Source organism: Dama dama, chromosome 33, assembly GCF_033118175.1.
Source record: "Dama dama isolate Ldn47 chromosome 33, ASM3311817v1, whole genome shotgun sequence".
NCBI classification, from domain to species: Eukaryota; Metazoa; Chordata; class Mammalia; order Artiodactyla; family Cervidae; genus Dama; species Dama dama.
The window spans coordinates 12,699,595-12,714,710 of NC_083713.1; the positions used below are offsets into that span (position 1 = coordinate 12,699,595).

At 36.5% G+C, this 15,116-nt stretch overlaps 1 protein-coding gene across 2 annotated transcripts in view; it reads left to right on the forward strand.

Moving 5' to 3' along the window:
- The window catches only part of TFPI (tissue factor pathway inhibitor), a 77,972-nt gene extending 71,254 nt beyond the window's left edge, over nucleotides 1-6,718 (forward strand). The window contains exons 7-8 of one of the 2 annotated variants that reach the window (XM_061135779.1): nucleotides 3,437-3,616; nucleotides 4,497-6,718. In XM_061135779.1, coding sequence (XP_060991762.1) covers nucleotides 3,437-3,616; nucleotides 4,497-4,612 — 296 coding nt within the window. In that variant the 3' untranslated portion in view covers nucleotides 4,613-6,718. The remainder of the gene's footprint in view (nucleotides 1-3,436; nucleotides 3,617-4,496) is intronic. The other variant, XM_061135780.1, reaches the window with a different exon arrangement.
- Nucleotides 6,719-15,116: the final 8,398 nt, after the last annotated feature.

The window sequence follows — 15,116 nt, forward strand, 5'->3', positions numbered from 1 at the left end:
TATAATCTAGACCAAACTATCACATTGTGCAACTACTTCAAAACCTTTATATTTTACTTTATTGTAGATATCAAAGTCTGGATTTTGAATAGGTGAGTGACTGGCATTTATCTAGAATAAATATGTTAATTGAAAATAGTCAAGTTTATCTCCTGAAAGGGAGCAAAAAAGTTCTAGTTCTTCACCTTTAGAGATTGAACCAGATGATACTCAAGGACTCAATAAATCTGGAGCTATAATGTCCTTGAGAAACCATCTGCTTCAGTATTTTAATTCTGTTTTTTATAGTAGAGGAATTCAATGATAGTCTTAACTGCTTCAAGCTTAAATGATTTTAGGAGAAATAGTTTATGTAGTGGGTATAATTCATGTTTCTGAAGAGTAAAGTCCTTATAAAAACTTCCCAACTGATGCTGATTTATTGCAGTATTAAAAACATCATTTTTTAAAATTTGAAATATTGAGTTGGCCAAAAAGTTCATTTGAGGTTTTTCATAAGATGTTATACAAAAACCCAAAAGAAAAGAAAAAGAAATCTTTGGCTTACCCGATACAGCCTTCTTAGTGATTAATGTCCAGCTTTAATTCCCTATCAAAATGTTATTATCTGTCTATATTAACCTGGGTCAAATATGAGTTGTGTCTGATGATCTGTTTAGGTAGTGATTAAAATAGGACAAACAAATGAGATAGTCGTCAGATCAGTCATGGAGAAATACTTTCTGAGTGGGAGCTGCTCTGCAGGAAGAGAGACAGTTAAGTCTGCACAGCAGATCCCAGACTGTCAGAAGCAGCATTCCACACACCCTCTGGTTCGGAAGTCACAAACAGTTTCAGGCAGAGGTAATCTGATGCTTGGGGCAGTTCAGCAGGTAGTGAAACTCTTAGATGAATCTGTACTGTCAACTGTCTGTTTGCTTTCAAACTTATCCCCTGCATTCTTCTTGCCCTTTCCCTTGGTTTCTGAGTAGTTTGGTCAGTGGCAAATGGTTGGAAGACTGGGTGACCTAAGGAAGACAGAAAAGTACGTCTCTCCACCAAAACTGTGGTATATGCTCCATGGTTTCAGATGAGACCAGGCATGTTCAGGGTGGTATGGCCATAGATGCCCCATGGTTTCGGATCCCAGTGGAGAGACTGTTTTGGTTCTAGCTTTCAAGTGATGTTCCAGGCTCCTAGTCTATGAAAGCAGAGGCATATTGCTTGTTACCTTTAATCTAGGAACTATAGCCCCAGATATACTATGCCAATTTGTCCTCAATTTGAAATAACACTGATTTTTTTATGGGGCCAGTTTTACTTTAGGTTGTGTGTTAGGTAAAAAGAGATGATTTGTTCCCTATAATCAGAAATTTCTGTCTGTCCTGGAATAAGGAGCTTTAGAGCACTGCTATTAAGACATAATAAATAACATTTGTAAAGAAGTATACACAAGGATATCTATAATATATGTATATATTATTATTTTCAACTTATTGTGGGCTAGTATATTTTGTGCACAAAATGTTAAAGTGAAATAGATGTATAAATCATACCATGATACTTACTTACACATCTACTATGAGGCATCTGTGGGTACTTTTTGAGAATAATATTCAAGAATAGCAATTTCTTCTGTTTTCTCTGTTTCTCAAATCAGACTAATTGCTTGTGGGGTATTTCATTTGTTTCTGAGGATGGGTGATGATTTTAGAAGGCCATGGAAGTAGAAGCAATGGCAATGGATAACTATGTTATATTCTTGGCTATGGACTGATGAGAATCCACAATTTACCTATTGGAAAAGCTTTCACAATGTTGGACTCAATTACAGCATATCTCTCCTAAGTTGTTGCAAAATTCCTCTTACATTAACCATTTTTGGAGAAAAAAGACCTCAACATTTTCAGAAAATTAAGCACACATTCTCACCAAGTACATTTTAATTTTGTTTTAAGAAGGCGGTAATAATGCTCTATGATCTCTAAATGGAGTGAGGCAAAACATAAATTAGACTACATGATTTCTAGTTAAGTTTTTTTCTGAAATCCTAGGAGTTTCTTTTAAACCAGTGTCTATACACCTACTTAAAGATTAAGTAAAACAATTTTAATGTGATTTCAGTTCTTAGATTTTGACATAAAATGTCACCTTTCTAAAGTGTTTATCATGAGTTCTTCCTGTAATATTTTCAATGCTTCTCTTATATTTTCAAGAATTTCTCTTTTACATGAGACATTATATCTAGATACTCTAATCTTTATTTAAATATCTAGAAGGTAGGAGGTTATAAAATTTTGTTTATCAATTTAAGATTTCTTTTACTTTTTTCCTCAAGTTGTTTTATTTATTTTCTAGTCTCTTCACCTGGGTACCATCAAACCAGTTCTTGCTTTTTGTACAAACCATTTGCCTTCATTGCTACTGAATTCCTCTAAGTTCTATTTTCTGCCAATATTGTACATTCAGCATATCCTCTTCATCTGCATTTCCTGTACCATGTCTTGCTATATTGATTCCTGGCCTTCCACCAAATTATCTGAAATTTTGGTTTACTAATAATATCAAGCAGTTTAGGTCTACAGCTAAAAAGACTACTAGCTTCCCCTCACTGACAGGAATTCCAGAAGGAGCTGAAAACTATCAATGGCTGAAACCATTTTTAAGCTTTGTCGTAAGGAAATGAGCGATCCTTTCATTACTCTAGTTGTATTTTTTTTCTTCTACTTTTGAAAGCGATTGGTCCCATTGACAGACCAGCCCATCTGTCTGGTTTAAACCTGTAAATGTATGATCTTACCTGACTTTAGCAATATTCCTTCCTTTGCAAAAATATCTAACTCATCTAGAACTGCTGGTTTAATTCACACACATAAAAAACTTATTACTAAGCCAAATCATCTGGGTTCACTTTCCAAAGTTTCAGGTTAGAATTTGCTATACCTGAATCCCTGTGCTTTAAATTGTCATATGTTATGTCATTGAGAACTTTGGTCAGGGAATGACCTCTTTTCTTAGCTTCTCTTTGTCTCATACAGTGAGTAAAGTTTTTGCTCATCAGGACTTTATTTATGAAGTCGAATACTCATGAACACATGATATATAAGCAATGATAATTTTTTAATGGATATGGTTAATAAATTTTCATAAATTAAATTGTTGAATAGTGGTTGTTTATACTATGTAAAACTAGTTTTGTCATATGAAGAGTAGTCCTGGCACTTTCCTTTAACAGATATACCTACTTTCATATTTAAAGGAGAAAGTTCTCAGTATAGTGCACACTTGGAGACTGGCTAAGCATTTTCCTGGAATTGAAATATATGAATTTTATGTTATTTATTTAGATTACTGTTTCACATAAACATGCCTAATAAGACTAATCTACAAACAATAAATATGAAAGTTTCAGACTAACTATTATATATGACTTACTATGTTTTCTTGATCTTTTTAGAGTATTATGGCCCCTCCTGGTGTCTGACCCCAGCAGACAGGGGACTATGTCAAGCCAATGTGACCAGATTCTACTACAATTCAGTCATTGGGAAATGCCGCCCATTTAACTACAGTGGATGTGGAGGGAATGAGAACAATTTTATCTCTAAAAAAGCATGTCTTAGGGCTTGTCAAAGAGGTATAGAGGGCATTCTCCCATTAATTCACTACTGTTTAAGATAGTAATTGTATTGAAATCATGAATGAATTTTAATCTGTGAAAGTATGAAATTAGTTATATTTATGATAAGAAACAGTATTTTGATTTAACTATGTCTTCTCAACTACATTTTAATAACACTGCCAGATACGTTAGCTGCAGTTCCTTTCAATGTATCTTCCTCCCCGCAAAAAATTTAAGCAAAACATTTTACTTTTTAATATTTATATACTAAGTTTTCATTTTAAAGGATTATACCAAAATATGCATAGAAATTTAATGTATTTATTTTCTTCTGAAAATGAAGATGATCCATATTTATAGAGTGTGTGCATGCTAAATCACTCTAGTCATGTCCAACTCTTCACGACCCCATGGACGGTAGCCACCAAGCTCCTCTGTCTATGGGATTTTCCAGACAAGAATACTGGAGTGGGTTGCTATGCCCTCCTCCAGGGGATCTCTACAACGCAGGGATCAAATCAACTCTCTTAAGTCTCCTTCATTGGCAGGTGAACTCTTTATTATTAACATCACTTGGGAAGCCCATTTATAGAGTGTTAATATGTAAATAAAAATCATCTATAACTCCACTAACCATATACAGCCACATGTTCACTTTAATAAAATAAGCATTAATTTCTAACCGAAGATAAATAATAAAAATCAATAATGTTTACCCATTTATGCAAACTGACATCCTTAGAAAGAGGATGTTTACACAAAGAAATAGACAAATGACTGCTAAACCAATTACAATTTTTTGATTTTAAACATTGAAAGATAATTTGAAAAATTTTAGATTACATTTTGTTATGTTACTTTATTATGTATAAATTTATTTATCTTCCTTTTCTAGGTTTCATCCAAAGAATATCAAAAGAAGGATTAATTAAAACCAAAAGAAAAAGAAAGAAGCAGCCATTGAAAACAATAAAAGAAGAAATTATTGTGAAAAAGATTTGTTTATTGTAAACAATCTAATCAAATTGCTTATTCTGTGGCTATAACTTATTAACTGTCTACTATGAATTTATTATTCTCTTGATTCCTTTCTAACTATCTGCCATTTAAGTACAATTTATCATACTGCTGGCCCCGTCGAGTCAGTCTGTTTTACCATCTGGTGGTTATCTATTTGAGAATATGTCATCACTTGTTTTTATCACATGTACAATTATATTATTTATAGCCTACATTCAGATTAACAAATGTAACTATTAAAGATCAAGTGGTTTGGGGTTTCACATCTAAAATGGTGGCAAGCATCTTTTTCTGATAAGATCACTCAATATTACATTTGGAAAGAGCTGGTAACAACAGAATTCTATCACATGATTTACTCCCTAGACATACTTCTGCTCCTTCTACATTAACCAGCACTTCAAACAATCTTAAGCCAAATCATCTGAACAAAAAGAGTCAACTCTGTGTCATGGGATTCATGGGGTCGCAAAGAGTCGGACACGACTGAGCGAGTGAACTGAAACTGAACTGGCCCATCTTGTCAGTAAAGACGGTTGAATAGTTGTGTGTTAAATACAGGTCATGATAAGAAAAGTTCTGGTGGAAAAGAGAAGCTTTTAATGGCAATCTGAAGGAAATTATTTATTTACTTTCTAATTTTATTGTTTGACAAAATTTTCTCTTCCCCAGAATGGCAAGAATATATAAACCTCCCGAAACCTATTCATTTATAATTAGGCTTTGCACACAATGCAACCAGTAATTCATGATTTAAAAAAATATCATACTATTTCTGTAAAAAAGGAAGGCAAAATTATCAGCAAGGGAAAGTCTCCTAGAAAAATGTGTGTTATTCACTCTCAAGCTTTTAACATTTCTCTGGAGTTAATTCAGTTTATCCAGATCCATACTTTTCCTTCTCTGCTGAGTCATGTACCATGTGAGATCTCAAGAGCTTCTAGATACTTTAGATTCTACAGTGTTCACTTCAAATTTCACATTTAAATTTGAACTTGTCATCTAGAAACAACTAACCACTTTGTCCATTTAGTTTAGCTTAGTGACTTCTCTCTAGTAATAGTAAATAAATTCTGTCTGTTCCTCAGGCTTGAAAGTTTGATCCCAATTTTGATTTCTTATTTTCCCTCATATACAACTTATAATCAGTCTCTAAACACTATTGATTGTTTTGTCATAAAGTTCATCTAACTCCCAGGCTTTTTACCTCTACTTCATTCTTCACATCATTACTGATTTAATTCTTAAGAATTAACTCATGTGTTTCTCCACTACTCAGAATCCACCAGTGACTCATGAATTGGTACTTAACTTCACCCTATCCTCTCAATTTAATTTTGATATATGTATGTATTTGTACTTAACTATACTACTCTTTCATGACTATTTCAGTTTAGTTAAAATGGTACTCATATATCACTGAAAGTATATCTCATTACTTAGTTTATTCATGAGGATTTCATATTTTTAAAATGTGATCCCTTCCAGATCATTCATGTGAAATCAGAGGCAAGCTGATGTGAACTATAAAATCACTGTCTTTTGAGGCATAATATGAAAAATCCTAACATACATCCTGGGTCATAAAAATTGTATCATTATAAAATAATGTCAATTTTTTCACTTAAGAAAATTTTTATATCTTGTTTTCAAATATTCACATAAGCACATAAATAACTGCCTTAAATTGAGTCTTCTATGGAATTTGAAACTTTGTGAAATCAAAAATCTCTTGTGAAATATGTATGTTGTCTTTTATACATGGATAGCAACAGCTTTAAATAAATGGTAAAGTCTTCTTGGTCAAGTGGCAAGTTGCCAGCAAGGACATATAAACAGCATATTGGTGACTTGACTATTTTCCCCAACAACTATTCATAACTTCATTACTTAGTCAAAAGACATACACTGAGAGGTGGTTTGCAATGTTTAATGCTTGTGACTATGTTTACTGTGTTTTTAAATAAGAGAGTCTCTGGGGGTTTAGTCTTCCCGTATTTTGCATAACCGGATGCATCTAACTGTGAATTTTATATAGAATTACATTATAAAGCATCTGATGCTTATTTACCAATTTTGTTTATTCTGTTCAAAATCAACAGGCTATGCTGAATATTGATAAACCATTTTTTATTTTTTACAGTATGAGAAATAAAATATATTATCCTAAATAATAAAGTGTGACTGTTATACTTATGTTAGACTAAAAAAAAATAAAAATTAGTGATTCTCAGTTATTGCAAAGGTAAAGAGTTCTAAGACAAAGAAAAAAATCATTCCACAAGCTCCACTCTACTTTTTAATTGGGATTTGTTAATAATCCTTTCAGTTATAAATGGACATTCATGTATTATGGTTTCTTAGCAAAGAAATCAGTATATTATTCCTTACAATCTATATATTCTACATTAACTCTATTCCATATGTATTTCTACCAATCATCTAATTGTATAAATATAATACATTCAAATATATATTATATGACAACACATTATATAAATGACTTCCAATCCTGACTAGTCTGTCCAGTTTTCATACTAGAGGAAAGAAAATGACATTAAAATAACCAACTATTTAAGGGACTTTCTGATTTTTTCACCTTCTTTCTCAAGAACTTGAGCAAAAAACATCTTAATTGATTTCCCTGCAGTCTCCTATGCTTAGGAAACCTTGATTCTTATCAGCCCCTGAACCTTACCAATCTCTGAACTACTCTAATCACATAGCTGAAGTCTTGGCTAGAACACCACTTTTAAAGAAGCAGTATTCATACCACTTTAAAAATACATAATAATTCATCTTACCAAAGAAAGAGAAATGTACAGACATTTAATTGTATAATGTAACAATAAGTTAGGACAATGAATATGGTCTTCTCATCACTTTACTTAAAAATGAGAAAAATTCTGACTCACAGTCAGAAACAAAGCATGGATTTTTTTGTACAAAATTGAAAAAGTCAAAGGTATTTGACTTCAATATTGATGGATTCAGGACCTCATATTGTTATCAAAACTCAGTCTCTCTTCACCTCTAATTCTGCTGCCCAACATTGTTTTTTTTTTTGGTTTTTTTTTTTTGCTTTTATTTTCTAGCCTCAAAGATTTCAAGATGACTTCCAGAATTTAGGTCCCTTTAAGCTCAGAGTAAAGTTTTCTAGAAAAGTTTGAGCTCTGTTACATCAAAGAATTGAATTAAAATCCTGGCCTCAGGACTGACCAATGAAAGAAAAATTAATAAGCTAGACTTCATTAAAATTAAAAGATTCTGCTCTACGAAAGGCAGTATCAAGAGCTTAGAAGACAAGCTACAGCCTAGGAGTAAATACTTGCAGAAACACATTGGATCAGTTCAGTTCAGTTCATTTCAGTCGCTCAGTCGTGTCTGACTCCTTGTGACCCCATGAATCCCAGCACGCCAGGCCTCCCTGTCCATCACCAACTCCCGGAGTTTACTCAAACTCATGCCTATTGAGTCGGTGATGCCATCCAGCCATCTCATCCTCTGTCATCCCCTTCCCCTACCCCCAATCCTTCCCAGCATCAGGGTCTTTTCCAATGAGTCAGCTCTATGCACGAGGTGGTCAAAGTACTGGAGTTTCAGCTTCAGCATCAGTCCTTCCAATGAACACCCAGGACTGATCTCTTCTAGGATGGACTGCTTGGATCTCCTTGCAGTCCAAGGGACTCTCAAGAGTCTTTTCCAACACCATAGTTCAAAAGCATCAATTTTTCGGTGCTCAGCTTTCTTCACAGTCCAACTCTCACATGCATACATGACCAATGGAAAAACCAGAGCCTTGACTAGATGGACCTTTGTTGACAAAGTAATGTCTCTGCTTTCTAATATCCTCTCTAGGTTGGTCATAACTTTCCTTCCAAGGAGTAAGTATCTTTTAATTTCATGGCTACAGTCATCATCTGCAGTGATTTTGGAGCCGCCCCCCAAAAAAATTCTGACACTGTCTCCCCATCTATTTCCCATGAGGTGATGGGACCAGATGCCATGATCTTAGTTTTCTGAGTGTTGAGCTTCAAGCCAAATTTTTCACTCTCCTCTTTCACTTTCAACAAGAGGCTTTTTAGTTCCTCCTCACTTTCTGCCATAAGGATGGTGTCATCTGCATATATGAGGTTATTGATATTTCTCCCAGCAATCTTGATTCCAGCTTGTGCTTCTTCCAGCCCAGCGTTTCTCATGAGGTACTCTGCATAGAAGTTAAATAAGCAGGGTAACAAAATACAGCCTTGAGGTACTCCTTTTCCTATTTGGAACGAGTCTGTTGTTCCATGTCCAGTTCTAACTGTTGCTTGCTGACCTGCATACAGGTTTCTCAAGAGGCAGGTCAGGTGGTCTGGTATTCTGATCTCTCAGAATTTTCCACAGTTTATTGTGATCCACACAGTGAAATGCTTTGGCATAGTCAATAAAGAAAAAATAGATGTTTTTCTGGAACTCTCTTGCCTTTTCGATGATCCAGAAGATGTTGGCAATTTGATCTCTGGTTCCTCAGCCTTTCCTAATACCAGCTTAAACATCTGGAAGTTCACGGATCACATATTGATGAAGCCTGGCTTGGAGAACTTTGAGCATTACTTTACTAGCTGGTGAGATGAGTGCAATTGTGCGGTAGTTTGAGCATTCTTTGGGATTGCCTTACTTTGGGATTGGAATGAAAACTGACCTATTCCAGTCCTGTGGTCACTGTTGAGTTTTCCAAATTTGCTGGCATATTGAGTGTAGCACCTTCACAGCATCATCTTTCAGGATTTGAAATAGTTCAACAGGAATTCCATCACCTTCACTAGCTTTGTTTGTAGTGATGCTTTCTAAGGCCCACTTAACTTCACATTCCAGGATGTCTGGCTCTAGGTGAGTGATCACACCATTGTGATTATCTGGGTCGTGAAGATCTTTTTTGTACAGTTCCTCTGTGTATTCTTACCAACTCTTCTTAATATCTTCTGCTTCTGTTAGGTCCATACTATTTTTGTCCTTTATTGAAGCCATCTTTGCATGAATTGTTCCCTTGGTATCTCTAATTTTCTTGAAGAGATCTCTAGTCTTTCCCATTCTATTGTTTTCCTCTATTTCTTTGCATTGCTCGCTGTGGAAGGCTTTCTTATCTCTCCTTGCTAGTCTTTGGAACTCTGCATTCAAATGGAAATATCTTTCCTTTTCTCCTTTGCTTTTCACTTCTCTTCTTCTCACAGCTATTTGTAAGGCCACCTCAGACAACCATTTTGCCTTTTTGCATTTATTTTCCATGGGGATGGTCTTGATCCCTGTCTCCCACACAATGTCATGGACCTCCATCCATAGTTCATCAGGCACTCTGTCTATCAGACCTAGTCCCTTAAATCTATTTCTCACTTCCACTATATAGTCATAAGGGATTTGATTTAGGTCATACCTGAATGGTCTAGTGGTTTTCTCCACTTTCTTCAGTTTAAGTCTGAATTTGGCAATAAGGAGTTCATGATCTGAGCCACAGTCAGCTCCTGGTCTTGTTTTTGCTGACTGTATAGAGCTTCTCCATCTTTGGCTGCAAAGAATATAATCAATATGATTTTGGTGTTGACCACCTGGTGATTTCCATGTGTAGAGTCTTCTCCTGTGTTGTTGGAAGAGGGTGTTTGCTATGACCAGTGTGTTCTTTTGGCAAAACTCTGTTGGCATTTGCCCTCCTTCATTCCGTACTCTAAGGCCAAATTTGCCTGTTACTCCAGGTGTAACAGGAGTAACACCTTCTTGACTTCCTACTTCTGCATTCCAGTCCCCTATAATGAAAAGGACATCTTTTTGGGTGTTAGTTCTAGAAGGTCTTGTAGGTCTTCATAGAACCATTCAACTTCAGCTTCTTCAGCATTACTAGTTGGGGCATAGGCTTGGATTACAGTGATATTGAATGGTTTGCCTTGGAAATGAACAGAAATCATTCTGTCATCTTTGAGATTGCATCCAAGTACTGCATTTTGAACTCTCTTGTTTACCATGATGGCTACTCCATTTCTTCTAAGGGATTCCTGCCCACAGTCATAGATATAATGGCCATCTGAGTTAAATTCACCCATTCCTGTCCATTTTAGTTCACTGATTCCTAGAATGTCAACATTCACTCTTGCCATCTCCTGTTTGACCACTTCCAATTTGCCTTGACTCATGGACCTAACATTCCAGGTTCCTATGCAATATTGCTCTTTACAGCATTGGACCTTGCTTCTATCACCAGTCAAATCCACAATTGGATGATATTTTTGCTTTGGCTCCATCGCTTCATTCTTTCTGGAGTTATTTCTCCACTGATCTCCAATAGCATATTGGGCACCTACTGACCTGGGGAGTTTCTCTTTCAGTATCCTATCATTTTGCCTTCTCATGCTGTTCATGGGGTTCTCAAGGCAAGAATACTGAAGTGGTTTGTCATTCCCTTCTCCAGTGGACCACCTTCTGTCAGTCCTCTCCACCATGACTCGACCATCTTGGGTGGCCCCACATGGCATGGCTTAGTTGCATTGAGTTAGACAAGACTGTGGTCCTGTGATCAGATTGGCTAGTTTTCTGTGATTATGGTTTAGCGTGTCTGCCCTCTGATGCCCTCTCGCAACACCTGCCATCTTACTTGGGTTTCTCTTACCTTGGACGTGGGGTATCTCTTCACGACTGCTCCAGCAAAGAGCAGCCGATGCTCCTTACCTTGGACGCGGGCTTGCTCCTTTCATCCGCCTCCCCTGAACTTATGCGTGGAGCATGAGCAGGAGCGGCCGAGAGGAACACACTGGATAAAGGACTGCTATTGAAAATATACAAAAAAACTCTTAAATCTCAAGAATAAGAAATCAACCCTATTAAAAATAGATCAAAGACCTTATCAGACACCTTAAAAAAACCTATAGAGATGGCAAACAAGTTAATGAAAAGGTGTTCCATGTCATAAGTCATCTTGGATATGTAAATTAAGACAACAGTGAGTTACTACTACACACCCATTAGGATGGTTAAAATAAAATGCATGATACCACCAAAATCTGGAAAAGATGTGGTAAAGCAAGATCAACTCATTCTTTGCTGGTAGGAATGCAAAACAGTACAGCTACTTTGGAAGACAGTTTGACAACTTCTTTTTATACTGTTCATGGGGTTCTCAAGGTAAAAATACTAAAGTGGTTTGCCATTCCCTTCTCCAAATCAAATTGCCATCTGTTGGATCATAGAAAAAGCAAGAGTTCCAGAAAAACATCTACTTCTGCTTTATTGACTATGCCAAAACCTTTGACTGTGTTGATCATAACAAACTGTGAAAAATTCTCAAGAGATGGGAATATCAGACCACATTGCCTGCCTCCTGAGACATCTGTATGCAGTTTAAGAAGCAACAGTTAGAACTAGACATGAAACAATGGACTGGTTCCAAACTGGGAAAGGGGTACGTCAAGGCTGTATATTGCCACCCTGCTTATTGAACTGACATGCAGAGTACATCATGCAAAATGCCAGGTTGAATGAAGCACAAGCTGGAGTCAAGATTACTGGGAGAAATATCAATAACCTCAGATATGCAGATGACACCACCCTTATGGCAGAAAGCCCAAAAGGAAGAGGAACTTGAGAGCCTCTTGATGAAAGTGAAACAAGAGAGTGAAAAAGTTGGCTTAAAACTCAACATCCAATATACTAAGATCATCACATCTGGTCCCATCACTTCATGGCAAATAGATGGGGAAACAATGGAAACAGTGACAGACTTTATTTTCTTGGGCTCCAAAATCAATGCAGATGGTGACTGTAGCCATGAAATTAAAGGCACTTGCTCCTTGGAAGGAAAGCTATGACCAACCTAGACAGCATATTAAAAAGCAGAGACATTACTTTGCCAATAAAGGCCCATATAGTCAAAGCTATGGTTTTTCCAGTAGTCATGTATGGATATGAGAGTTGGACCATAAAGAAAGCTGTGCATCAAAGAATTGATGCTTTTGAACTGTAGTGTTGGAGAAGACTCTTGAGAGTCCCTTGGACTGCAAGGAGATCAAACCAGTCCATCCTAAAGCAGATCAGTCCTGGGTATTCACTGGAAGGACTGAATCTGAGGCTGAAGCTCCAATACTTTGGCCACCCAATGTGAAGAACTGACTCATTTGAAAAGATCCTGATGCTGAGAAAGATTGAAGGCATGAGGAGAAGGGAACAACAGAGGATGAGGTGGTTGGATGGCATCACCAACTCAAAGGAGATGAGTCTGAGTAAGGTCCAGGAGTTGGTGTTGGATAGGGAAGCCTGGTGTGCTGCTGTCCATGGGGTAACAAGGACTAAGACATGACTGAGTAACTAACACTTTCAGAGATGAAGAGAAAATTCTAAAGGACAGGGGAAAATGTGAAGGAATAGGTCACATATAGATAAGTAGGAATAAAAAAGGTATTGTGCATCTCAATGACAAGAATGGAAGGAAGCCAGAATAAAGTTGGATGTGGAAGTCTGAGGGATGAGGAATCACTGTTTACTTTATTACATACATTTAGTGCTAACTGATCTTTCAGTTACATGCCTGGAATGCTTTCCTGAAAAATAGAAGTGAATTAAAACAAATGTAAAGTTGTTCAAGGTTTTCTCTTTCCATCAGAGGCTGTGGGGACATTTTCTGAACTGTGAACTAAGAGATATTGTTTCTTGTACTAAGACTGGCACTACCTGGGAGGAATATGTCATCTGATTTGTTTACCACACATCGACACATATTTAGAAACAGTGTTTTGGATATGACTGCTTATAAGAATTCTTCTAGTTTGGTACTTCAGAATTTTATGAAAATGCTCTCTATTTAAAAGCTAAACAAAAGTAAAGATATTCTGTGATTATAAAACAAAAATCAACATCATCTAGGCTCTTCTCTTAGTAATAACCACATCCCTTGTAAGGTAAAGAAATCATTTTCAGTCAGTCATCTGCTATACTTCTCCAAACCTTGCCTTATTCAAACTGACTACACCTGTAGCAGATTTCTTTTTCAGTGCCTTCTCATCGCTAAGTCATGTCCAACTCTTTGCGACCCCAAGGGATGTACCCTGCCAAGTTCCTCTGTCAATGGAATTTACCAGGCAAGGATACTGAAGTGGGTAGCCATTTCCTTCTCCAGGGGATTTTCCCAAGTCAGGGATCAAACCTGGGTCTCCCACGTTGCAGGCAGATTCTTTACTGTCTGAACCACAGGAAAGTCCCGAGAATCTGGGAACAGGCTGCCATTTCCTCCTCCAAGGGATCTTCCAGGCCCAGGGATCAAGCCCGTGTCTCCTGTGTTTCCTACATTGCTGCTGCTACTGCTAAGTCACTTCAGTTGTGTCCGACTCTGCGACCCCATAGATGTCAGCCCACCAGGCTCCTCTGTCCCTGGGCAGGAGAGCTCTTTACCACTGAGCCACCTGGGAAGCCCATTCAATGCCTGATTAGTCCCTAAACCACAAAAGGTTTTTGTTTTTGTTTTGTGAGAAACTTCCAAAAGTACTGCTTTTCAGGGGCCCTACTTCGGAAGATTCTAAATGCCTTAATATTTGACTTTTGCTTATGCTAAAAAAATTTCTGAACCATCAGTTTTTTCCCTCTTAAGATTGTATACAATCTAGAGAAAATAATGTATGTCCTTCTGATTGATAGTAAGTGTTTGAGGCATTTTAAGTTCATGAAACATTTTGAAACAATTTTGGAAGCACTTGTCTCTTTTAATAGTCATTCTTAAAAGAGCTAGCAAAATTTAATGAAGAGTAAATTATTTCTAGTACCAAATATTTTATTTCAATCTACAGTTTATTCTAAGTTTTAAGCAAATCCCATTGGACCAAAGTTAACCCATTCTTGTCAACATAACTATTAATTTGCTCTTCTTACAATGAAGTAACATCAGCTAAATCAGTTATGAACCTGGGTGTCTTTGGGGTTTTAGCCCATACTTAATCTGTATTTTCATAAAGAGTATAATTTCAACTTGCTGACCTCTCTCTTAAGCTGCAGGTGCTCTCAAGTTAGAAGCCAGAGGAAACTGCTACTTCCTTCTTAGTCAATTATTGGAATCAGAAAGCAAGAATTTTGACTTTCAAAAGTGAATTTTTTTTTAACATAGTCTTCTCAACAGAATGTTCTACAAAATTTATAAATCACTCTAGGGAAATTTCCAGAGAGTTTCAAAATGTGAACAGCTGTGGGCTACCTAAATGACTCATCTTGCCAAGAAGTTTCTACTCCAGAGATGAAGTAATAAACCATTACCAGTTTTTACTTAAACTATCTGCCACTGTTCAGTGAGAAAGTTCATAGAGTTATAAAGCTAAGTATATGTTAGGACAATTTTTATTTAACCTTCTGCATATTCTCTTTTTCTCCTCCACAAGCAAAACACATACATAATCACTTCATCAGGAAGAAAAATATTTACAATCCATTAAATCCCACAGCTTCTCTTATATATGTATTCTATATGTAAAGTTGCTTCCGTTGTGTCCAA